The sequence below is a fragment of the Schistocerca nitens genome, chromosome 4 (assembly GCF_023898315.1).
Source record: "Schistocerca nitens isolate TAMUIC-IGC-003100 chromosome 4, iqSchNite1.1, whole genome shotgun sequence".
NCBI classification, from domain to species: Eukaryota; Metazoa; Arthropoda; class Insecta; order Orthoptera; family Acrididae; genus Schistocerca; species Schistocerca nitens.
Window position 1 is genome coordinate 137,304,499 of NC_064617.1, and position 27,483 is coordinate 137,331,981.

The 27,483-nt window shown below is 37.4% G+C and overlaps 1 protein-coding gene across 1 annotated transcript in view; it reads right to left on the reverse strand.

Annotated features, from left to right (window-relative positions):
• Positions 1–12,738: 12,738 nt before the first annotated feature.
• LOC126251791 (arylsulfatase B) overlaps positions 12,739–27,483 on the reverse strand; it is a 346,307-nt gene continuing 331,562 nt past the window's right edge. The window contains exon 11 of the mRNA XM_049952418.1: positions 12,739–15,719. Coding sequence (XP_049808375.1) covers positions 15,554–15,719 — 166 coding nt within the window. The 3' untranslated portion in view covers positions 12,739–15,553. The remainder of the gene's footprint in view (positions 15,720–27,483) is intronic.

Consider the following 27,483-nt stretch of genomic DNA (forward strand, 5'->3'; position numbering starts at 1 on the left):
ACTCCAGAAACTCACTGAAACTCTACTTCGGGAGGATATGCAAATCACTCGAGCTGCATTACCCGACAGGGAAAAGTTTCAACTAGCGACTAGGAAGGGGATTTTCCCATATGAGTATGTGGATAGTATGGCGAAACTCAACGAAACCAGGCTACCTGACATAACTGCATTTTCCAGCAACCTTACACGCAATGCCATAACAGATGCAGAGTATGAGCATGCCGTGAATGTCTAGCGGGAATTCAATATTTCAACTTTAGGAGAGTACGCACGGCTTTACATGGTCACAGACATGCACTTGCTTGCGGATGTTTTTGAGAAATTCCTGAGTGTATGCATCGCCACGTATTCTCTGGACCCCACCTTTTGTTACATGACGCTTGGGTTGTTTTGGGAGGCAATGGTCAAGAAAACGAAGTGCAGCATTGAGTTATTGACCGATGCTGACATGCTTCTTTTCTCTGAGCAAGGGATCCGTGGGAGACTTTGTCAATGTGTCCATAGGAACACGAAGGCAAATAACCTGCAGATGGGTGACAGGTTCAGCGCTTCCCTTGATTCGAGTTACATAATGTACCTGGATGTAAATAACTTATACGGGCATGCCATGCAGTAATCACTGCCGATTGGTGAGCTTTGATGTGTGCCCAAAGACGAATACAAGGGATTAGGTGGGAAAATCATGGGGTGGGGGGGGGGGTGTTTATGGTAGCTGATCTGGTGTATGGTATGTGATGGAGGCAGAACTCACATTCCCTATTAGTTTGCATGATGTGCACACTGATTGGCCGCTGTGTCCAGAGCATCTAGTTCCACAAGGAAGCTCCATGCCACAACACTGTAGGATAAGGGGAGATACATTGTTCATTACCGTAATCTCCAGCAGTGTCTCAGCTTGGCTATGGAGCTTGTTAGAATCACCCGGGCTATCTCCTTCAAGCAGTCCCCCTGGCTGAAGCAGTGTATCGATTTGAATACGAGACAGAGAGCTTCCATGGCATATAACTTTGAGAAAGATTATTATAAATTAATGAATAATTCAATTTTCAGTAAAACAATGGAGAATTTGAGGGAATGACATGAAATTTTTATTTTTATTAGAAGCGAATGGAATGGGTATTATGGGCGAATGGATTGCAGATTGTGGAGTTTGTAGGTCTACGCTCATAAATGGTGCCACCCAGAGGCAGGCTAAGGGTGTGTGCCGCACGGCATTGAGAGCCTTCTATATCGAAGACTATTTCTGGTGCCTATGCAGTAGTGTTCGTGGTGCTGCACCACAGCTGCTGCATATGGTATGGCAGACCAGTATTCAGTCGAGAGGACATGAGGTGTGCACTGTGCTGTAGTCTAAAATCAGTGGCCAGCTGCTGTGGCCAAGCAGTTCTAGGCCCTTCAGTCCAGAACCGTGCTGCTGCTCCGTTCAGAGGTTTGAATTCTGCCTCAGGCATGGATGTGTGTTATGTCCTTTAGGCTCATTAGGTTTAAGTAGTTCTAAGTATAGGGGACTGATGACCTCACATGTTAAGTCCCATAGTGCTTAGTGCCATCTGAACCATTCTAAAACAGTCTGTCATCTCGTGATGATAAAAGGGTCATTTGCGAACATGGGATTGAAACTCTCCCATACTCACACCACTCACTTGTAGCGAGAGAAGGGCTGAGGGACTCTGATTGAGAGAGAGAGAGAGAGAGAGAGAGAGAGAGTCTGCATATTAGGAGTATGACCTTTTTATCATAGTGTAACTAATTTGTGTGTGTGTGTGTGTGTGTGTGTGTGTGTGTGTGTGTCATGTAAATAATCTTGTGTACTATGTACATGTGTATATACATACATAGAGAGAGAATGTGTGGAAAAGAAAGGATAAAAAAAGAATATATATATATATATATATATATATATATATATATATATGAATATAACAGAGGGAAACATTCCACGTGGAAAAAATATATCTAAAAAGAAAGATGATGAGACTTACCAAACAAAAGCGCTGGCAGGTCGATAGACACACAAACAAACACAAATATACACACAAAATTCAAGCTTTCGCAACAAACTGTTGCCTCATCAGGAAAGAGGGAAGGAGAGGGAAAGACGAAAGGATGTGGGTTTTAAGGGAGAGGGTAAGGAGTCATTCCAATCCCGGGAGCGGAAAGACTTACCTTAGGGGGAAAAAAGGACAGGTATACACTCGCACACACACACATATCCATCCACACATACAGACACAAGCAGACATATGTCTGCTTGTGTCTGTATGTGTGGATGGATATGTGTGTGTGTGCGAGTGTATACCTGTCCTTTTTTCCCCCTAAGGTAAGTCTTTCCGCTCCCGGGATTGGAATGACTCCTTACCCTCTCCCTTAAAACCCACATCCTTTCGTCTTTCCCTCTCCTTCCCTCTTTCCTGATGAGGCAACAGTTTGTTGCGAAAGCTTGAATTTTGTGTGTATATTTGTGTTTGTTTGTGTGTCTATCGACCTGCCAGCGCTTTTGTTTGGTAAGTCTCATCATCTTTCTTTTTAGATATATATATATATATATATATATATATATATATATATATATATATATATATATATATATATATATGCACACCATGTGTGTGAAAGAAAAAAAAGCGTAAACAAAACAAAAAACATAAAAAAGCATAAACAGAAAAAAATATTTGTATATTGATTTATATGTTCATACGTAATGTATGTGTAGCATGTAAATATACATATATATCTATGCACCATGTCTGTCTTGTAAATAGTGTAGCTTTTAAGTTTTTTACCTGCTGCTAGCCATACAAGTTAGAATAGTTTTTAAGTGTATATATATCTATATAGCTCACAGTCCATCAGAATTGTTATTGTAAAAACCTTTGCTATTGGGGGCTGTTGAAATAAGATTCTAATCATGCACAGTCCATCAGAATTATTGTAAAACCTATGCTACTGGGGCTTTGGAATTTAGTTGTACTAAAGAAGTTATCTCTGCATTACTTTTTATCAAAGATTAAAAAAAAAAAATCCTTCCAGTGTTACAGTTATAGTGTGTAAGTTAAAAGTATTCCTGCATTTGAGTAGCAGAGTCGATTTATACCTCAAGAATACTATATTGTACCTCAAAAACTACATTGTACCTCAAGAACTATATTGTATGTGCGTGAGCTGAAGAAATGAAGGAAAAAATTATTGCCATATGTCTTTGTTGTTGTTGTTATTTACAAAAATCCCTATCCCCTATTGCATTATGTATGTCTATGTATATAAAGGCTGTGCAGGTCTCAAATGAAATTAGTTTTGCTCAAGATGAGTGCTATTAAGGAGGTGAAGTTTAAGATGGAAGATAACAAAATATATCGAATGGTTACATGGAATTATGCCTATCATGCAGCATGAATTGTGTTATGGGAGCAGAAGGCATGTGACCGTGTCTGCTTCTGATGATATATAGCATATATGTCTAAAACTATATCTCCTGTGCTTGAAGAAAACCACAGACATAGCATGAGGTTAAAACTGTACACTGTCAAAGCAGGAACAGGCTTGAAAAAAAGAACACAGATAAAAATTCATTTATTTCTCAAAGTAATTTTACATTTTCATAAGCAGACACAGCAACACTATTTTCACACATCTTCTTCATGAGTCGATGGAGAGAAGGATACCCATAGAATTCCAGGTCTTGATAACACCAAACTTAAAGATTTGACACATCCATGATATCTTCTCCTTGCCCTTCGTGTAGATGACGGTATCCATATGATGGAATAATTTAAGTGCAGTCACCATATCTTTATAGGATATCCCAGGATCATCCCAGTGAATTCCATGGTAGAAATGTGTTAACCACTTTGCACTCTTCTGTGTCTTAGCACACTTCACATACTTGAAAGACCTCAGTGATGCAATGTTTGCTTAGAATGTCTCTAACATTCCTGCATCTTCTGTGTATGCCATATCTATAAATATTATCTCTCTCTGCTCATCATCATAGAAACCATGAAGTAAAGAATTAGGTCATTAAAAAAGTAACAGCATCTTACTTGGCTACAGAACATACATTATTATTATTGATCTTTTCAGCTGTACACCCAATACATTAAATTTTAATTGATGGTGACTCATCAATGTGGCATCGTGGTATCAAGTCAGAGCGCTTAAAGTGTGGCTCATACTTTGACATTCATTAGGTGGCAAATAAAATATATATCACATAGTAATCGTACAAGTTGTGTAGGGAACATTTAATACTCAAAAGCATTCACCAGGCAATGCCTCTTTATCAGTTTCATATAAATATTCTAGAGCACGTTGCACATATTTCTTGATTTCGCCAGCTCAAACACGTTAGAAACAGTAACATTCTCTTTTCCCTTGAATCCGTAGTACTCAAGGTTAATTGTCGAAACATATTAAGGAAGTAAGAGCTATGGAAAATTTTTTCGAATATGTGGCTACAGCTCTGTTGTTGAACAAGCAGAGTTGTGCAGTCACTATCCCTCTTTAATATCAATAACTAAAGCATGACCGTACTTTGCACACTACACTCACTACCGCTCGTCAGAACTATGGCATTACCTTATTCACAGACATCCAGGACACACTTGAAGTTGAATAACTGAATGACGATGGATTCATAGCACACGTTATAGGATCTGAACAGGGCTGTATCACTAAGTCACCATTTCTCACACATGTAGTGAACAAATACGTTGTATGATGCTCTAACAGTCTCTTTTTTTTCATAACATACAAAATTTTGCCAGATGAAACAACAGATCCGTCTTGCAGTGATCCTCTTACTGCTCCAAAGTGTTAAACAGGTATGGTGCTTAGCAACATGAACTTAAAAATGCACATACACTACAGCAGTTTGTGGTTTCTCCACCCACCTGCTCCACCCGTGAAAATTAACTCCAAATAACGTACTCTAGTATATTTTGCCCTCACAATGATTTCTTAGTCAGGGAAAAATTGTGCGATCTGGGTGGTGGAAGCTATGCATGGAGTGCACTGACACAAACCTCGACTTGACGGTCTGAATGTATAAGAGATGCCATTGTGTGTTGGCTGGATTTACAAGTGTTGAGAATACAAAAAGGTTTCGTGGATGTGGTGAAATTGATAAACTGAAAAGACTCTAGAGCTTTTTTAAATTTTAATTACATCCTTTATTCATCGACAAATATGTAATAGTGGGAGGCTTTTTTGCAGTGCGAAAACAACACCCATCTGGTGCGAGTGTAGACGTATCATAATTTTTTTATACTCCTATAATTGATAGTCAGAAATGTTATGCTGATGCTTGAACATAAAGGCACAGTGGCTTACATTCCGACATACATTTGTGAGAAGAAATCAAACTGCTATTCACAGAAAAACAAAAAAAAGTTACATACGTCTAGTCGTAATTGAAGGATAGATTGGACATGGTGAATTGTGATTTCAACGCACTGAGGAGTATATCTGAATGTGAGTGCTGATAGATTTGTTTTGTAAACAGCTGCACAATATAGCAATGGAAGCGTTCAACTGGACCTGCTATAGTGTAGAAACAGGATGGGTAATATGGTTGTAACAATACATCTCCTCATCGGCACCCCTAAGCTACCACTCACATTTTCCATGTCGGTTTTGTCTTTCCAAGCATTATATCCATGGGTGCAGTATTCATTATCACACATAGTGCCGGACGCTGTGGCGGTACACCACATAACGTGAAAAAATAATATTGATGAACTTCACAAATATAACAAAACTGACGTTGTAAGGAAATAAGTGTTATCTCAGAAAAATCACAAAAACTATGTAATCAACTAATATGATCTGCAAATGTTATTGTGATATCTGTCAATTTTGAAAAAGGATCACACTTACTTCTCTTTTGTTTTTTGGTAGAGTAAGAAGACATTTTGTGACAAGGCACAAAAATGTGTGTGTTTCATGTAATATTTAGATTAAATGTTATCAAATATTACTTAAGGGTGTCACCAATGTTTTACTGTAACTGATCCTATATCCATGAAGTGAATGTCTTAAATAAGTTATGCAAATTTTATAGAGGAACATTGGTGCAGAGGTCAACGCCATTGTTCTACACGATAACACCCAAGAGTCATAATAAATATTTTAATATTTGCTAATTTTGACAAATAAATAAAACTAAATGTAAATGTAGGAGGTTTCTCCTGTTTAGTGGTTCTTCTTTTGAAGTAGTAATAGTAGTTAGTTTTTATAATATTGAACCATATTCATATAACGTGATTTCAGCAAATTTTTTTGATCCCCACTTGGTGGAAATTGCGAGAATTGTCAAGCTCTTTTTGTCTTGACAATCTATAATGCTTGAAGTTAAACTAAAAGTATTTATACAATGCCTTTGCAATATCAATGCATCTATAGAAATGTTATCAGAAATATGGCACTGTTGGTTGCCATAACTTTTTTTGTAAATTGTGAGAAGGGGAGTAGATAAGCAATATGTTTAATGGTTTTAGAAAAAAAAATGTTCCTTCTATTTGCTAAAATTAACATGGAGGAGATGGATCATTCCAGCTCCTCTTAACCAATAAAGAACAATTAGTAGGATGAGTTAATGCATTCGTGGCAGATGTAAAATCGGATATTGCATCATTAAGAGAGGATAATGTTTACAATTTGGACCAATCTGGATTTAATTTTGGGACACATGTAGGTCATGCCTTATCCTTTAAAGAAACACTAAAAATTGAGTACCTCACTCAAATAAATTCGTTAACCCATAGCTACACCATACACCCAATCCTATCTGAAAGTGGTGTTTTACAATCCCTTTTGCTCATAGCTCTGCAGGAAACAGGTGGCCAGTTTGGACCCACTGTTCAACAAACTATGTACAAAGCCAATAATATTGTTGCATTTGCTTTAAGATCTGGTAAATTAACATCATATCTCACTATTAAATGGTTTGCTGATGTTTACCTACCTACTGTTGGTGAATGATCTGTTCTGTGATTGGATTCCTGGACAGGACAAATGGAAAAGAAATTTATCAACATACACAAAGGTAATAAAGACATACAATGTATGACAATTCCTGCTGGAACAACTGGTGTAATCCAGCAACTTGATGTTTACACATTCAGACCATGGAAGAATTTCCTGAAACAGTTCTCTGATGTAATCCTACTATGTGGCTATAACATAAATTTGCACCTGAGGAATAATATCCTGAAAATTCAGTCTTTGATTCATAATCAGTTTTCATCCCCTAGATTTGTGAACATGCTTAGGTATGCATGGTTCATGAGTGGATACATCACAGAAAAACCTGATAAATGTGAATCTTCTGTTAATCATTGCTTTAAAAATTGTGATACATGCTGTAAATTGTGCAATATATTGCAATAATCAGATGCATGGGGTGCATGATGTGTATGTGTATGCAGCATTTCTTTGCTATGGCTAATACAACACCTAAATACTGTAAAATAACAAAGTAGATTTCAAACATAAAATCCAAAACCAAACAACCAAAGAAATAAAACAAAACAAACAAAAAACAAATAAAACTAAGTTGTTTCAATTAAATCCTTTGAGAGCCCATCTTTTATGATTGCACTTGCTCTGTGAAACTGCAAACAACACAAGCATCATACAGTGGACAGAGTATGACTATAAGGTTATTTTCAACTTATATCTGACTACTGTGACTTCAGGATGTAACTTTATGATATATGGTTCAATTTATTGTTAAATATGCTATTATGTTTACTGCACATAAGCTTTTTACCGTTTCAAAAATTTTGATGTGAAGGGATGATTTCAAAATATATCAAAATGTTTAAAGACGTGATTGCACAGTTGTAAAGTACAGTGGCAACCATGGAAATAAGGTTTCAACATTTTTATTATACCTCCTACTGTTTCGACCATACATGCTCAGAAAGATAAGAATTGCATTTTCTTTGGGAGGGCTTCACCACTTTAATGGTCATAGGGGCATATGTAAAAAAAAATATATGTCTCATATTTTGACCTAGGCTACATTATATTCGAAGTGTATCAGAACTGGTGAGTGGCACTTGGGTAGTGTTACCTGTGAGAAGCAACAAAGACAGTGATACAGGAATTGAATATTACTAGATCTCATTACCAGAAGAAGATTTTATACAAGTGATCTGCATCTGTTTGAAGCTCTGAAAGCTGTTGTCATGCAGTGACCACTTAGAAAGTTTACAGTCATAGAAAAAAATTGCCCCCAACCCCACCATGAGATGTGGGCCTCGTCATTGGTGGGGTGGCTTGCATGCCTCAGTGATACAGGTAGCCATACCTTAGGTGTACCAACAACTGAGTGGTGTCTCTTGAGAGGTCAAACATACATATGACAATTTTGATGTGAAGGGATGATTTCAAAATATATCAAAATGTTTAAAGACGTGATTGCACAGTTGTAAAGTACAGTGGCAACCATGGAAATAAGGTTTCAACATTTTTATTATACCTCCTACTGTTTCGACCATACATGCTCAGAAAGATAAGAATTGCATTTTCTTTGGGAGGGCTTCACCACTTTAATGGTCTCTCTCTATGTATGTATATACACATGTACATAGTACAGACTGGGGGAAAAGAATGAAAGAAAAAGCTGCATGGTCGAATTTTCCACAGAGCATAATTTAATCATCATTTTCAGGAGTTGCAGGTGCAACAGTCTGGATGTTTGACTGTGATTAAATGATGATGACACTCTCTTGGGTAAAATATTCCATAGGTAAAACAATCCACCCATTCTGATCTCCAGTCAGGGACTAATCAGGAAGGTGTCATCATCATGAGAAATAAAATTGGTATTCTACGTACTGAGCATGGAATGTTAGATCTCTTAATCAGGCAGGTAGATTAGAAAATTTAAAAAGGTAAGTGGATGGGTTGAAGGTACGTAGAGTGGGAATTAGTGAAGTTCAGAGACAGGTGAAAGAGGACTTCTTGTCAGGTGAAAATGAGGTTTTAAATATAAAGTGGGTTTATAATGGATAAGAATCTAGAAATGGAGCTAAGCTACTATGAAGAGCACATTGAATGAATTATTGTAACCAAGATAGACACAAAGCCCACACGTACAAGGGTAATACAAGTTTACGTGCCTACTAATTCTGCAGATGATGAAGAGAGTGAAGAAATATATGATGAGGTAAAAGAAAATATTCACATAGTTAAGGAGGATGAAAATTTAATTATGATGAGGAAACGGAATTTCATAGTAGCTATAGGAAGAGAAGGAAAACTCGTAGGTAAATACAGACTGGGGGAAAAGAATGAAAGAAAAAGCTGCATGGTCGAATTTTCCACAGAGCATAATTTAATCATCATTACCACATAGTTTAAGAACTATGAAAGAAGGTTGTATACGTGGAACAGATTTGGAGGCACCAAAAGCTTTCAGACTGATTTTATAATGGTAAGACAGAGTTTTTAAATAGTAAGACATTTCCAGGGGCAGATGTGGACCCTAACTACTATTTATTAGCTATGAAATGTAGATTAAAACTGAAAAAATGCAAAAATATAGGAAATCAAGGAGTCGGGACCCATATAAATTGAAAGAATAAGTTTTCAAGAGTGTCAGAGGGAGCATTAGGTAACAGTTGACTAGAACAGGGAGGCAGCAGAGGATCAAATAGGTAAAATGAAAAGGCCTAGTAGGAATCCTTCAATAACACAGGAGATATTGAATTTAAACAATAAAAGGAGAAAATATAGAAATACAGAAAATGAAGTAGGCTGAAATGAATACAAATGTATACAAAATGAGATTGAGAAGAAGTGTAAAATGGCTAAGCAGGAATGGCTAGAAAAAGGAATGTAAGGATTTAGTAGCATATTTAATGAAGGGAAATGTAGAAATCACCTACAGGAGAATTAAAGAGGCATTTGGAGAAAAGAGATATAGCTGTAAGAATATCAAGAACTCAGATGGAAAACCAGTACTAGGCAAAGAAGGGAAAGCTGAAAGATGGATTCGACTATATAGAGGGGCTATACAAGGGAGATGAACTTGAAGGAAATATTATAGAAATGGAAGAGGTTGTAGATGAAGATGAGATGGGAGATATGATACCGAAAGAAGAATTTGATGAAGCACTTGAAACAAATGGAGATTTCATTAGAACTGCTGACAGCTTTGGGAGACCCAGTCATGACAAAACTCCTCCATGCGGTGTGCAGTGTGTAGACATGTGCAATATCCTCATACTTCACAGAAAATGTAATAGTTCCAATTCCAAAGAAAGCGGTTGTTGATTGGTGTGAAAATTACCAAACTATCAGTTTCGTAAGCAATGGTTGCAAAATACTAACACAAGCACTTTACAGAAGAATGGAAAAACTGGTAGAAGTTGACATTGGGGAGGATCAGTTCGAATTCTTGAGAAATGTGGGAACACATAAGGCAATACTGACCATACAACTTATCTTAGAAGATAGGTTAAGGAAGGGCAAACCTACATTTATAGCATTTTTAGACTTAGAGAAAGCTTTTGACAATGTTTACTATAACATTCCCTTTGAAATTCAGAAGGTAGCAGGGGTAAAATACAGGGTGCAAAAGGCTATTTATAACTTGTACAGAAACCAGTGGGCAGTTACAGGAGTCAAGGAGGATGAAAGGCAAGCAATGATTGAGAAGGGAGTGAGACATGATTGTAGTCTATTCCCAATATTATTCAATCTGTACATTGAGCAAGCAGTAAAGAAAACAAAAGAAAAATTTGGAGTAGGCATTAAAGTTCAGGGACATGAAATAAAAAGTTTGAGGTTTGCTGATGACATTGTAATTCTGCCAGAGACAGCAAAGGACTTGTAAAAGCAGTTGAATGGAATGGACAGCTTCTTGAAAGGAGCTTTTAAAATGAATATCAAGAAAAACAAAAACAACAGTGATGAAATGTAGTCAGATTAAATCAAGTGATGCTGAGGGAATTAGATTAGGAAACAAGACACATAAAACAGTAGATGAGGTTTGTTATTTGGGAAGCAAAATACCTAATGATGGTAAAAGTAGAGGGGATATAAAATGTAGACTGGCAATGGCAAGAAAAACGTATCTGAAGAAGAGAAATTTGTTGACATAAAATATACACTTAAGTGTTAGGAAGTCTTTCGTGAAGGTATTTTTCTGGAGTGTAGCAATATATGTAAGTGAAACATGGACAATGAACAGTTTAGACAGATGAGAAGAGAAGCTTTTGAAATGTAATGCAACAGAAGAATGGTGAAGGTTAGATGGGTAGATCATGTAATTTATGACCAGCTGCTGGATAGAACTGGGGAGACAAGAAATTTGTGGCACAACATGATTAAAAGTGGGATTGGTTGATAGGACACATTCTGGGACATCAAGGGATCACCAGTTTAGTATTGGAGGCAAAGTGTGAGGGGTAAAAATTTTAGAGGGAGAGCAAGAGATGAATACAGTAAACATATTCAGAAGGGTGTAGGTTGCAATAGTTATTCAGAGATGAAGAGGGTTGCACAGCATAGATTAGCATGGAGAACCACATCAAACCAGTCTTCAGACTGAAGACAACAGAAAAATGCAGAATTTCACTTTAATTTGTTTCAAAAATTACATTATTTACATTTTACTAGTACCTTCTAAGTTGAAGAAGGACTGCTGCTAGTGGTACCATCTTGTTGTCAAACAGTTTTACAAACTTAAACTAAAACTAATAATAATATGTCCCAATAAAGGTGAAATAAATACCTAATTCATGAAAAACTTTTTCATAGTTGTTAAATCTGGGACAAATAAGTGTCCCGAATTACCATGAAAAAACTGAATTTCTATTATTGTCATACTACACACTGAGGGACAGACAGATTGGAATTTAACAATTAATCATTCTCAAAGTATCAAGATTGTATCTGATTCTTTATTCTAAATGCAAACTTTGTCTGATTATTATGTACAAACATTATACACTCAGCAAACATTTAATTCATATCCAAAAATATATACAAGTCTATTGTTGGTGCCAAGGACTTGATATATAATTCTGGTTTTTGAAACTTTATCAGATGATTTGAAGGATGCTATTGTAATAACCAAATAACCATTTTGCCTCATAGAAAATGGGTTTAGCGGGGCTGCATTCTCATGACCTGAGCATTTCTTTAGCATGGTATAATGATTTTGAGAGGGAATGATGGGTTAGGCACAAGTCAAAGTTTGAACCTCACCGAGTGAGGTGGTGCAGCGGTTAGCACACTGGACTCACGTTCGGGAGGTTGACAGTCCAAACTCACATACAGCCATCCTGCTTTAAATTTTCCATGATTTCCCTAAATTGCTTCTGACAAATGCCGGGATGCTTCCTTTGAAAGGGCACGGCCAACTTCCTTCACCATCCCTCCCTGATCCAGTGGGACCAATGACCTTGCTCTTGGTCTCTTCCCCTAAATCAATCAACCAACAAACCATCACCTCCTGCAAATATTTATAAAGTAATATTTCTTATTTATGGGAAATTCTAGGTATTATTGCTTCTAAAAGATTATATTCTTCGATAAACTTCACAATCGTTTTGAATAGAACTGTTCTCCATTCAGATGGCAGTTTAATTCCATATGTACTATCTTTATATTTTGCTTTTAGTGTCAACACTGCTCTGAAATTCACAAGATGTTTCTGTTGAGTAGAGACATTACCACTAAACATATACAAGGAAGAATATAAAGAAATATTAAAACAATACCATGTAGTGAAAAATAATACTTTAATAATAAATACACAATCATTAGGAACAATTATTACATATACATTATGAACAACAGTACAAAGTATAAATGGCAAGTCAAGTTGACAGGTAGGCCATAACATCAATTAACAGCTGTTTGCAACTCACAGACAGCTGTTGGATAAGCTCAATATGATCAGAAGCCATTCTTAAGATGTGCAACAATGCTATATTTATTATACAGTATAATTTAAAAACCAAGTATTTTACTCTCTTAGTCTCAACAGTGAATTAGTTAAATTAGCTTCATGTCTGTACCAGTTTCTAAATAGATCCTGAGCCATATTAGGATTATATCTCTATTAAGGATGATACTTAATTTTTAGCAGCTTGATTAAAATAGTCGTGTTTTCATAAAAAACACTGTACTACCTACATTTTTACAATGAGGACAGAAAATATAAGAGTTTCTCTCTAGGCATACAGAGTTCCTTCTCACAACATAAATTCTAAATACAAATCAACAATTTGTACTTTCTGTGTAGAACAATTATTTATTAAAAACTGGAGCATAATTAATGGAAAAGATAACTCTGTCCAAACAGGCCTCAGAAGGCCCAATGGTACCGACCGACCTAAGTGTCATTCTCAGTCAACAGGCGTCACTGCATGCTGATATGGAGGGGCATGTGGTCAGCACACTGCTCTCCCAATTGTTGTCAGTTTTCATGACTGGAGCCACCAATTCTCAGTCAAGTAGCTCCTCAATCGACTGCACAAGGGCTGAGGGCAACCCGCTTACTACCAGTACTCAGCAGACAGGGATGGTCATCCAAGTGCTAGTCAATTCCGAAAGTGCTTAACTTGGGTTGTCTGACAGCAACCAGTTTTACCACTGTAGAAAGCCATTTACTGATGGAAAAAATGTATCACAGAAAATTTACTTGCCTCAAATAACTGAGTTTTAGTGAAGTAATGCTCCTACAGATACAGTACTTTGGATTGTTAGCATGACTGTAAAATGTTTTGAAGACACAAATTTTTCGACAGTAGAACACCAGGACAAGACCTTTTTGCCAAAAACACATTTCACTTTCCTTCTTATTAAAGTCTACTGCTACCAAAATGCGCAGCCTGACAAGAAAAGAAAAGAAAATGTATGAAAATCATGAATATTACTGGACATTACTGTCTGCCTTGTATGAAAATCTTACTGAAGATATTTAAACATTAAAATTTAATCTTTGGAAAATATCAGTCTGTGATAATGGGAATCTCAATGTAAAATCTTACATAATTTTTTTAGAGATATTAATACTACTTCATGAACCATCAATATGTTTTTGAAAAATCATATTGTATATACAGTGATGAGGAAAAACCTTTAATCATGATGCTGTTCAGTAAACTACAAAATACTCAATACACTATTCAGTAGTAAGGGTGAAATAAATTACTGTGAGCTACATTTACTGAAATAACATGTTATTTGAAATATGAACATAACAAAGAACTCAGGAAAGTAAATTAGTTGTAAAAGCAGGGGGACAGAAACACAATACGGTGTAAGACTGAAAGGGGAGTACAAATTTGTATTGACACAACCAACAAAAGAGAGAGGAAAATTAATGTGAGAAAAGAATGAATGTGCTACAGTTCAGTTCATATAGTGTGCAAATAACTGGTGATTTGTATCACTACCTTGTTTTCTGCCATTCTTTAAGCTCTATTTTACCTCCTTCCTTATCTCTTTCCCAATTTCCCATCCTCCCTCTCTATCAATCTGGTTCCCTCTCCCTCTTCTCCTCCTCCTCATCCTCTCACTACTCACCACCTCATATTTTATTCTGTTTGACACTAATTTTTTATGATCTGTTTAAGTGTAACAGTGCATCTTTAAGTATTTTAAATTTGAATCATTAGTGTTAAAACTTCATTATTACAATGAAATCTGAATAACTTTGGATCTCAGCTATGACAATAAATGATGCTCTGTCCCAACATAGCTCTGGGTGTGAGTTTACCCCTGCTGTTTCTCCTATCCTTTCACAACTATTCTTTTCACATATTTCTTTCGGTGCCCACTGAAGGCTACTCAGGTTCTAAAACCTTCAAATTCATTATCACTGGCTGTCTAACACTACTGTTAGGTGGGCTCGATTATACTAATTTCAGCACTTGGAAATTACAAGGTGATTTTATTTTTTGGTTCTAAATAGAGTTTAAATATTAAGGAACATAGTTGCACATCTTACAAAAATAATTCACTATATACTGAAAGGAAAAGCCCATTATGGAGTCAGCAGGTCTTAATTCTCATTGTATACAAAATTTTAATAGCTGGAACATCTTCACCTCTCCCCCTTTCAAGTAAAAATTGTTAGGAAACACTATGATAAAGTTTTTAAATTTTCTAAATTATGTAGTAAAATATTTTATTTAATTTTCATACTTCATCAACTTCATTCTATCTTCTTGCTGTAAGGTCACTTGTCACTATCTTATAATGTCAGTTTTTCTTTCACATCAGCTATATGTGTTGCTATAAACAAAGCTGAGGTGCACTACTGGTTCAGAGTCTCAATACATAAATAACAATAATAATAACAATAGCTATAAAGTTTCCTAATGAAATTAGCAAAATATGCAACACATTGACAAAAAACACAAACTTCGGTTTTACAGATGAACTAGAGTGACATTAATAAAGCAAATATATATAAAATTTGTTCATAGGTTGAACATAGCAAGAAATGTCTCTCGTTGGTTCATTTCAGCAGTAACTGACAATGGAGCAGTTGAAAGTTATTTTGTTTGCAGAGTGCACATTATTTTAATCAGCTGACAGCATTATTAAGTATGCTGTAATCACCAAAATTGGTCCAAGTGTGGTCCCAAAATCGAGGATCTGCTCGAGGATCATATGGAAGGTTTCCCGGAGGCACTGCTGTTGCATTTATAGTTTTTAGAATTGACTCTAGGCGCTGCACAATTTCAGGGTGTCTGAAAAGTAATCAGAGAAAATGAAAAATTATTTCAAAATGCTATGAACAATCTGAATCTCAGTTTTCAGTTTACCTTCATTAATAAATGTTTTAGTTTCCAGCCACCAAATATGTGAACTAGGTGTAATTAGACAGGGTGTAGTGTCATATCCCTCCTTTCATGACGTAAATCTTTCCAATTATTAATCCAATTTAGACCTTTAAACTTTTTCTCATTAATTATCAGTATCTCATTCCCTAATAAGAGGGCTCACTTGAGACATAATTCCACTGTTGTTGTATTATTCAGATGTCACCAGAACATGAAGACAAAAGAAAGTAGAGGTCAAAATTTATTTGAGTCAATGAACAATAAGAGAATGGAGGGTAGGCACATACCTGATTCCCTTAATTTGCACTGCTAAAAGTGTTGTAAGCAGTTATTTTATTGTTATTTTAAATGAGGTCATTTTTGTGTTCTGTTTATGTAATTAGTGTTTCATTTTCTTCATTAATTTTAATCATTGCAGTTGTAAATGTTTCTGTTTAACAAGGTATGAGTGACATTAACCCTGCTCCATTATTACTGGCAAAAAATAACAGGGCATATGGATAAAAGTAATAGGGATGTGTTATAGTTAGGAACCTCACATATACTGTATCCTGCATGTTTGGATTTGTTAAAGTAGAATAATTTTTAGAATGAGTTTCGTGAATTACAGGATGAAGTTTTTTATGCTCTTCTAGTCATAGCATGTCAATCAATGTTGAACATTGGATACCAGTTAAAAACTTTGTTATGTCTCTTCCAGTCCTTATATTTAAATTTTTTACCTCAAAAGTAATGCATGAAAGTTTTATTTAATTTTCAAGGCTGGGATGTAAATACACAGTGAGTAAAATGGACATAAGTAATCATACTGACTCTGATATGTTCATTATTACTATCATGATTCTAGTTTATTTCCCACCACTGCATCAAATAATATTGTTTGATTTGCTATATTAAGTATTCATGAAAGTATATGGAGTGCCACATGAATGTTTTTGCACTTTCTAATTAAAATTATAAAAAAAGGATAGGTCAGACCATTGCAATTTCTGTAACAAAAAATCAAGTTGATTTAATGCTAGTCAAGTTAGTAATACTTCCACAAGCTGTGAGAGGTGTAATTGAATCGGGGAAAAATCTGCCTATTCCAGTAGATACTTTATCAGATATTGTTAACAATATATCTGCTAACCAAGAAGCGAAATTTGAAGCATTGTCCGAAATGGTTAGTAAGTTATTTGCTAATGAAGATGCAAAATTACAGGCAGTGTCGGTGGCAGTTTAGAAAATAGCAGCTGACAATGAAGGCATGACCAATAGGGTGGCTATTTAAGTCTAAGAGGGATAAAATTATTTAGCCAAATGGAGGGCAAAATTGGAGGCAGAATCATCTGAAGTGGCCAGTTTATCGAAAAGTGAATATGAAATACCGATTGAAAGTTTTAAAATACAAGAGAAAGCTATTAATAACCAGCTTGAAAGTGGATTACAGAAAATGATCACAAATTTGTCAATTGATTTATAAGAAATTCGACAATAGGAATAATCAATAAGCCCAAACTCCTCTAGAATGACACGAAACACAAGAGAAGAAACTGACGGCAAATCTTGATTTATCATGTGTTTATCGTTAAATTGCAGCTTCTCATGGAGGGCCAGTGTGGGCTGTAATTATCATATGGCAGCAAAACTTGGTAGATACGCAAATTTATTAATGTGGAACTGATGTTGGCCACCAGGTGCAAATCTGGCACTATACAAAATTCTGTCAATGTCTCCAGTGTTCATATCGAACAAATTGTGTAAGTGGTGGTTAACAATAAAGTCAAAATTATGCCTTTCTCACTTGTCTGACTTTTCTACCCACACTCTGTTCCTAATACATTACATATGGAAATATTCTTGTATGTCTTTCTTGCATTCACAGCACCAGATTTACACCTGGAGGCCAAAATTAGAACAAATTTTTTTCCAATGTAAGCTGGTTTTGCATTAATGCATTAGAATATCTACCAAGTTCTGCTGCCATAAGATAATTACATACATATGCAAGTTTAGTTTTGAATAGGTTTGCAAGTTAATGCAGACTGTGAATTACATATATTTTTGTTTGGAATTATTTGCATTCTTATTTGTTATAGTTGATGCATATTCCAGCTGGTTGGATGTTGAATCAGGTTTTTTTGTTCACTAAGACAGACTGGAAATGTTGTAATGATAAACCACAACTTATGGTTTACATAAAACAACTTAGCTGAATTTGATGTGGATCTCCTGTTGTGTATATCAAGGTATGTGGACCAGGGTATGTATAGATTCATTTAGTACATTTTGGTTCTAGTACAGTTTTGCTTTTACATTCTGAATGAATGTGATTGTGATCTGTTAGCCTGACAAAATGCATATTTATTTCTGAGTTAGCAATAGGCATCCTATAAAAACGCAAAGTTATTTCTGAGTTAGCAATAATCCTATAGTAAATTTTGTTGCTACTCAGTAGGAAGGGAATGATATAATCATATATCTCATTGCATTTATGTGCAGTACTTAACTGCATGGGATGACCACTACATGGACTTGCTGTATGTGTTGGACAGTGTGTTGGATACTGCACTATAGTGGTGCAAGTTATGCTATATGTGACCATATGGTGCAGAACTCAAACACATTTCACACAATGCATTAAATCTGCTGGTGAATTTTAAGCAGTAACAATGATGACATGGTAGACAGTTATTGTTGGCGGGAGAAACGCTGTGTGCGGTGACAAATAATGACACTGAAGTGAATTGCTAATTCTTGTTCAATAGAAGACAGTTCATGTAAAAATTAAAAAAAAGTAAAATAAAGAGTGAGAATGGCATGTGAACTCAAGGTAAGCAGATACATTGCTTGGGAGAACTGACTGACTGCTTTCTGACAGATGGCAACCCAGATCTGCATTTCATTGGGAGATGTTTCGTCTGTGAATTTTCATATATACAGGAACAGCTTAAGTCATGATAAGATGAATTGTTAACAATTGCATCTGGGTAATTTAAACACTCTGGATATGATAATAGTTTTTTTGTTTCACTATTTATTTTGTCTTAATCTCTATGACCCAAATTTTTACGTAATCTAATGTCAGGAGAGGCTGTATATGTATATTAATATCTTAATGAATACTACTGCACCTGCAGAAACATATGGTTGATTTGTTATTGAATATTCATAAACTTGATGTTCTGATGTTACTCATGACTGACTGAAGAGATGTATGCCTTGAAATAGCATTCTGAACTCCACAAAGATCATAGACAAAATCGTGCACTAAAAATATTATATCCTGATTTTCTGGCTCCTGATGATTGATGCCACCCTCATTTCTAGTTTTCAGAGATGTTGTCCCAGCAACTAGCAATCACAATGGCAGGGTGAAGAAATATTAGTCCATCCACAAAAAATACAACATCACAGCAGGAGCTCATTCCAATTATCAGAGCTCCTAAAGAACTAATATGAGCACACAGTAATTTGCTCAGAGAAGGATATTAACAGCTGAATAGTAATAGAATTTATCTATACCTTACTACTTTATCCTTTCATATATAAACATGACACACACATTTTCATGTTGTGTTGTATGATTTTCAAACAAATCTTCTCCTCTTTTTTCCCTTATTGTTGAGTTAATGTGCATATGTACACAAGGATGTGTAATTGTACATTAATTGCCTCACAGTTAAATAGAAATATACAATAGATTTACGTTCAAAATCTTGTTAATGGCTACTCAGTCTGGAGAAAAAACATTGCTTTGTCACAGTGGAGATATTCTCACACTTCCAAATTTTGGAGATAACTAAATGATCAAGTTGATGGCAAAAAACTAAACAACTAGTCTGCACCACCATAGAAGGACTTTGAATGGTGTATCTCTGTTCTGTGGCCTACATCTTTCCATTCAGTTTTGTAGTTAACATTTTTGCAATTTTGCACATTATGTATCAATATCTTTTTCTGTAGTAGCAGAGCTGCTTCAAGACATTGGTTCTACTGTTGATATAAAATTGCTTTTGACAGGACCATCTACATCTACATTCATACTCTGCAAGCCACCCAAAGGTGTGTGGTGGAGGGCACTTCACGTGCCACTGTCATTACCTCCCTTTCCTGTTCCAGTCGCATATGGTTCGCAGGAAAAATGACTGCCGGAAAGGCTCTGTGTGCACTCTAATCTCTCTAATTGTACATTTGTGATCTCCTCAGGAGGTATGAGAGTTTGCTAAACATCTCAATAATGCTATCATGCTTACCAAATAACCCTGTAATGAAACGTGCTGCTCTTCTTTGGATCTTCTCTATCTCCTCTGTCAGCCCGACCTGGTACGGATCCCACACTGATGAGCAATACTCAAGTATAGGTCAAACGAATGTTTTGTAAACCACCTCCTTTGTTGATGGACTACATTTTCTAAGGACTCTCCCAATGAATCTCAACCTGGCACCAGCCTTGCCAACAATTAATTTTATATGATCATTCCACTTCAAATCGTTCCGTACGCATACTCCCAGATAGTTTACAGAAGTAACTGCTACCAGTGTTCGTTCTGCTATCATATAATCATACAATAAAGGATCCTTCTTTCTATGTATTTGCAATACATTACATTTGTCTATGTTAAGGGTCAGTTGCCACTCCCTGCACCAAGTGCTTATCCGCTGCAGATCTTCCTGCATTTCGCTGCAATTTTCTAATGCTACAACTTCTCTGTATACTACAGCATCATCCACGAAAAGCTGCATGGAACTTCACAATCTACTATGGTCATTTATATATATTGTGAAAAGCAATGGTCCCATAACACTCCCCTGTGGCATGCGAGAGGTTACTTTAACGTCTGTAGACATATCTCCATTGAGAACAACATGCTGTGTTCTGTTTGCTAAAAACTCTTCAATCCAGCCACACAGCTGGTCTGATATTCTGTAGGCTCTTACTTTGTTTATCAGGCAACAGTGCAGAACTGTATCGAACGCCTTCCGGAAGTCAAGGAAAATGGCATCTACCTGGGAGCCTGTATCTAATATTTTCTGGGTCTCATGAACAAATAACGTGAGTTGGGTCTCACACGATCGCTGTTTCCAGAATCCATGTTGATTCCTACAGAGTAGATTCTGGGTTTCCAGAAATGACGTGATATGTGAGCAAAAAACGTCTTCTAAAATTCTACAACAGATCAATGTCAGATATATAGGCCTATAGTTTTACACATCTGCTCAATGACCCTTCTTGTAAACTGGAACTACCTGTGCTCTTTTCCAGTCATTTGGAACCTTCCATTCCTCTAGAGACTTGCAGTACACGGCTGTTAGAAGGCGGGCAAGTTATTTCATCAACTCTGTGTAGAATCGAACTGGTATCCCATCAGGTCCAGTGGACTTTTCTCTGTTGAGTGATTTCAGTTGCTTTTCTATTCCTTGGACACTTATTTCAATGTCAGCCATTTTTGTGTTTGTGTGAGGATTTAGAGAAGGAACTGCAGTGTGGTCTTCCTCTGTGAAACAGTTTTGGAAAAAGGTGTTTAGTATTTCAGTTTTACGTGTGTCATCCTCTGTTTCAATGCCATTACCACCCCAGAGTGTCTGGATATGCTGTTTCGACCCACTTACTGATTTAACGTAAGACCAGAACTTCCTAGGATTTTCTGTCAAGTTGGTACATAGAATTTTAGTTTCGAATTCACTGAACGCTTCACGCATAGCCCTCCTTACACTAACTTTGACATCGTTCAACTTCTGTTTGTCTGAGAGGTTTTGGTTGTGTTTAAATTTGCAGTGAAATTCTCTTTGCTTTCTCAGTAGTTTCCTAACTTTGTTGTTGAACCATGGTGGGTTTTTCCCATCCCTCACAATTTTACTCAGCATGTACCTGTCTAAAATGCATTTTACCATTGCCTTGAACTTTTTCCATAAACACTCAACATTGTCAGTGTCGGAACAGAAATTTTCATTTTGATCTGTTACGTAGTCTGAAATCTGCCTCCTATTACTCTTGCTAAACAGGTAAACCTTCATCCCTTTTTTTATATTCCTATTTACTTCCATATTTAGGGATGCTGCAATGGCCTTATGATCACTGATTCCCAGTTCTGCACTTACAGAGTCAAAGAGTTTGGGTCTGTTTGTTATCAGTAGGTCCAAGATGTTATCTCCACGAGTCGGTTCTCTGTTTAATTGTTTAGTTGCTTGGAGTAATTTTCAGATAGTGTACTCAGTATAATGTCACTCAATGCTCTGCCCTACCACCCGTCCTAAACATCTGAATGTCCCAGTCTATATCTGGTAAATTGAAATCTCCACCTAAGACTATAACATGCTGAGGAAATGTGTGTGAAATGTATTCCAGATTTTCTCTCAGTTGTTCTGCCACTAATGCTGCTGAGTCGGGGGGTCGGTAAAAGGAGCCAATTATTAACCTAGCTCAGTTATTGAGTATAACCTCCACCCATAATAATTCACAGGAGCTATCCACGTCTATTTCACTACAGGATAAACTACTACTAACAGTGACAAATACAACACCACTGGTTGCAAGCAATCTATCCTTTCTAAACACCGTCTGTGCCTTTGTAATAATTTGAAATGAGGCTCCCCATTAATTTAAAGCAGCAACCAGTAGTATAGTGCCTATCTTTCAATTCACTCCCCCAGTCCGCATTGCTGTAGCCTTCTAGTTTTGCATTACCTTCTCTATGGTATCTTAATTTGTGGTTTGAAGTCCCTCTTAGATATTGGAATATCCTTTTCATAGCTTTCCAGTGTTTTTCCTTTGGTTCTCTGCAATATCTGCTGACTGTGTTGGTAGCAAAAGTTATGTCAGGCCATGGCTTTTGAGACAAATATAACAGACTCCCTACTGCTTCTAAATATGGAACATTCTTATCACATTCCACATCTCCCTCATTTATATTTAACTTCACTCCTACTTCCATTGGAGTAGTTATGGGTTTACAATCACTCATGTCAAATTTCTTTAAGATTTTTCTGTATATGATGATTTATTTATCCTCAATTATTATCTCTCTTCATCCTTAGTGATCTGCATGCCTAAATATTGTTTAACTTCTCCAAAATCATGCATCTTAAACTTGGTTTGCAGCTGTTTCTTAAAAATTCTCATTTGGCTTTCATTTTCAGTCAGGATAAAGAAGTCGTCCACCCATATTGCCATTATTATCATTATCCCTTCTCTTCCCCTTTTATAGTATATTCTGGGATTTGACGTAGACTGCTTCATATTCATATTTATTAGAGTTTTGTGTAGAAATTGATTCCAGCAATGTCCACTCTGTTTATGTCCATAAATACTTTTTCGCAAAGGCCAAATCTTTTCCCTTTCCACCTTTCTAATCTGGTTTTCATGACTGCTCTTGGTGGAATGACATATATCTCCTCCTCCAATTTTCCATTTAAATATGCTGTTTTTACATCCTTATGATGAATTGTTAAATTTTGTTTTGCTGCCAAGGCTAAAAGATATCTCAATGAGGCACACTTGACTACAGGTGAAAAAGTTTCTTTGTAACCTATCCTTTGTTTTTGCGAATATCCTTTTATTTCAAGTCATGCTTTATATCTTGGTGATGAATTTTTGGGGCTCTTCAAAGTGAATACCCATCTTACCTGTAACGGTTTCTTACCTGCTGGTGTATTTACCCATTCAAAAGTTTAGTTCTGAGATAAAGATTCCAATTCCTTCTCCGCTGCTTCTTTCCATTCTTGACAGTTTGGGCCACTCATTGCTTCTTCTGCTGTTGATGGCTCACCATTAAAAGACTGGGCTGCATACATCTCAAAATCCAGATATTCTTTTGGTTTTGGTACTTGAGAAGAACACCTTACATTGTTCTCTTCATTTTGTTAATCCTCAAACTCGTTGTCATCATAAATAGTCTCCATTTGACTTTGACTGTCCTCTTCCTGTTCTTAATTTTCTCTTTCTTCACATAAGGTTTCACTCTCAGAACTAGGTGCAGTTAACTTAGTAGTCTTGCCCTCTTCAGAGTCTTTTTTATTTTTAAAGAATACTACATCTCTACTGGTAACTATCCTTTTATTCAATGGATCCCTCTGAATTCTCACAATAGCCTACAAAAACATACTTTCTAGGTTTTGGGTCCCATTTTCCTCTCAGCTGTTTTGGAATATGCACCATTGCATCACACCCAAAAACCCTTATATTGATTTGGTGAGGTTTCCTTCCTACCCATATCTCATATGGTGTTTTATTCCTTAATGCTTTTTTAGGTGGTCTATTGTTCAAATACATGGCTGTTGATACTGCTTCTGCCCAAAAATCTTTTGATAATCCAGCATCAGTTATCATGCTTCTTGCATTTTTCAATGATGGTCCTACTAGCCATCTCAGCAACTACAATTTGAGATGGACTGTAACTTATGGTAAATTGATACCTGATTCCCATTTTTGCCATAAGTATCTTCAACTTCTGGTTAATATATTCTCTCCTGTTATCAGACATGACGATCTTAATCTTCTTTCCCATCCACCTTTCGACCATATTATGATATTCCCCAAAAATTTCACTTACTTGGTCTTTGGAACTAAGAAAATAAAGATGAGTATATCATGAATAGTCACCAATAAACATAAGAAAATAATAACTCCCACCTGTGGATTTGCACTCCACCAGGCCACATACATCTGTATGGATTAACTGTAAGACTTCTGCAGATTTACTTTTATTAGTCTTGAAAGGTAGTCTCACTTGTTTTCCATTTATGTACACTCCTGGAAATTGAAATAAGAACACCGTGAATTCATTGTCCCAGGAAGGGGAAACTTTATAGACACATTCCTGGGGTCAGATACATCACATGATCACACTGACAGAACCACAGGCACATAGACACAGGCAACAGAGCATGCACAATGTCGGCACTAGTACAGTGTATATCCACCTTTCGCAGCAATGCAGGCTGCTATTCTCCCATGGAGACGATCGTAGAGATGCTGGATGTAGTCCTGTGGAATGGCTTGCCATGCCATTTCCACCTGGCGCCTCAGTTGGACCAGCGTTCGTGCTGGACGTGCAGACCGCGTGAGACGACGCTTCATCCAGTCCCAAACATGCTCAATGGGGGACAGATCCGGAGATCTTGCTGGCCAGGGTAGTTGACTTACACCTTCTAGAGCACGTTGGGTGGCACGGGATACATGCGGACGTGCATTGTCCTGTTGGAACAGCAAGTTCCCTTGCCGGTCTAGGAATGGTAGAACGATGGGTTCGATGACGGTTTGGATGTACCATGCACTATTCAGTGTCCCCTCGACGATCACCAGTGGTGTACGGCCAGTGTAGGAGATCGCTCCCCACACCATGATGCCGGGTGTTGGCCCTGTGTGCCTCGGTCGTATGCAGTCCTGATTGTGGCGCTCACCTGCACGGCGCCAAACACGCATACAACCATCATTGGCACCAAGGCAGAAGCGACTCTCATCGCTGAAGACGACACGTCTCCATTCGTCCCTCCATTCACGCCTGTCGCGACACCACTGGAGGCGGGCTGCACGATGTTGGGGCGTGAGCGGAAGACGGCCTAACGGTGTGCGGGACCGTAGCCCAGCTTCATGGAGACGGTTGCGAATGGTCCTCGCCGATACCCCAGGAGCAACAGTGTCCCTAATTTGCTGGGAAGTGGCGGTGCGGTCCCCTACGGCACTGCGTAGGATCCTACGGTCTTGGCGTGCATCCGTGCGTCGCTGCGGTCCGGTCCCAGGTCGACGGGCACGTGCACCTTCCGCCGACCACTGGCGACAACATCGATGTACTGTGGAGACCTCACGCCCCACGTGTTGAGCAATTCGGCGGTACGTCCACCCGGCCTCCCGCATGCCCACTATACGCCCCAAGTCCGTCAACTGCACATACGGTTCACGTCCACGCTGTCGCGGCATGCTACCAGTGTTAGAGACTGCGATGGAGCTCCGTATGCCACGGCAAACTGGCTGACACTGACGGCGGCGGTGCACAAATGCTGCGCAGCTAGCGCCATTCGACGGCCAACACTGCGGTTCTTGGTGTGTCCGCTGTGCCGTGCGTGTGATCATTGCTTGTACAGCCCTCTCGCAGTGTCCGGAGCAAGTATGGTGGGTCTGACACACCGGTGTCAATGTGTTCTTTTTTCCATTTCCAGGAGTGTATATCTCACAAGGTTCCTTGGATAAATTATAATTCTGTATTCCCTTTTCCATATCCATTAATAAAGACATACTCTTTCTATTTAGGTGTCAAAGTTTGCGGTGCCATAAAAAACCTTTCACTGAGTATACATTTCCATGTTTACTGTCAATGATATCCATCTTAAAAACTCCCATTTAATTACTTGCTGTAGTTATAACTTCACCATTTTCATTGATTGCTCTTTCTCCGTGCATGTCAAAAGTGACTGTATTTCCCTTCTTGACAATTTCCCCTGCAGGCAGTAGGTTAGTCACAACATTTGTTATATAATGAACATCATATGCTGTAACCATATTGGGTTCACCATTTACACTTACATGTAGGTCTAATTTCCCAGCCAAAGGACACTGCAGCTTGCTACCAACAGTAGATATTCCCGTATGAGTCTTATTTTTAACATCATAAAGACGAGTTTTGTCTTTAACAATATGCACAGATGCACCTGAGTATAAAATCCATTCCAGCTGACGATTACCCACATCTTCAAAAGAATAAAAACACGAGAGTGCCTTATCATTATTATTGGTCCCTCTCTCTGGGCTATCAGCAACATACCTATTTTGCTCCATGTCTGACCTTGGGTTTACTTTTTCTCTGCATTGAGATGCAGTACACCCCTTCTTCTGACATCTATAGCGCCTCACTGATTTCTTCCTTTTGTTTTCTGAATAAACATCAGATACAGTTTCCTTCTCCAACACATGACAGCTTGAAGTACTCTTTACATCCTGTAGGATTGTCACTTTAACTCTGTCACCCATGATCGGTATACCTGTGCTTTTCCAGTCCCACAATCATAGGCACATACATTTCGGGCAGTCCTGCCAACAGTAATGTTCCTATCCATTCATCAGTGATCTCAAACCCATTGTTTCTCAGTTGGTTTGACATGGCTATTATTTTGTTGATGTATTCATCTACACTCTTGCATTTGTCCAGCTGAGTGGTAATTAACTCATGTAATAATCCTACTTTCCTTGTAAGACCTCATCCTCAAATGCACTTCGTAATTTGTCGCAGAATTCTTTCACTGTCACAGCTTTTTCAACATGAACATAATTTACTGAGTCAACCAGTAATATCAACTTTGATTTTGCTTTCCTATCCTGAACGGCTGAAAGCAAGGGGAAACTACAGCCGTAATTTTTCCCGAAGGCATGCAGCTTTACTGTATGCATGGAAAGCTGCATCAAACCAGTCTCAGGACTGAAGACCACAACAACAACAACATCCTCACTTGAATGTTTCTGATCTGTGGATTTCATTGTCCCATCCACCACATCCCATAGGTAGTCCAGACGTAAATATGCTTCTTCTGCAAATTTCAACACTGCATAATTTTCATGACCCATAAGTCTTTCAATCTGCAGGATTTGTGTCACATTCATTTTATCTGTCTTAACATAAAGAATAATACTGAAGAATAATACAAAAGAGTTGTATTCATCTTGTAAGGATAACTCATACTTCACGCAAGTGCACTA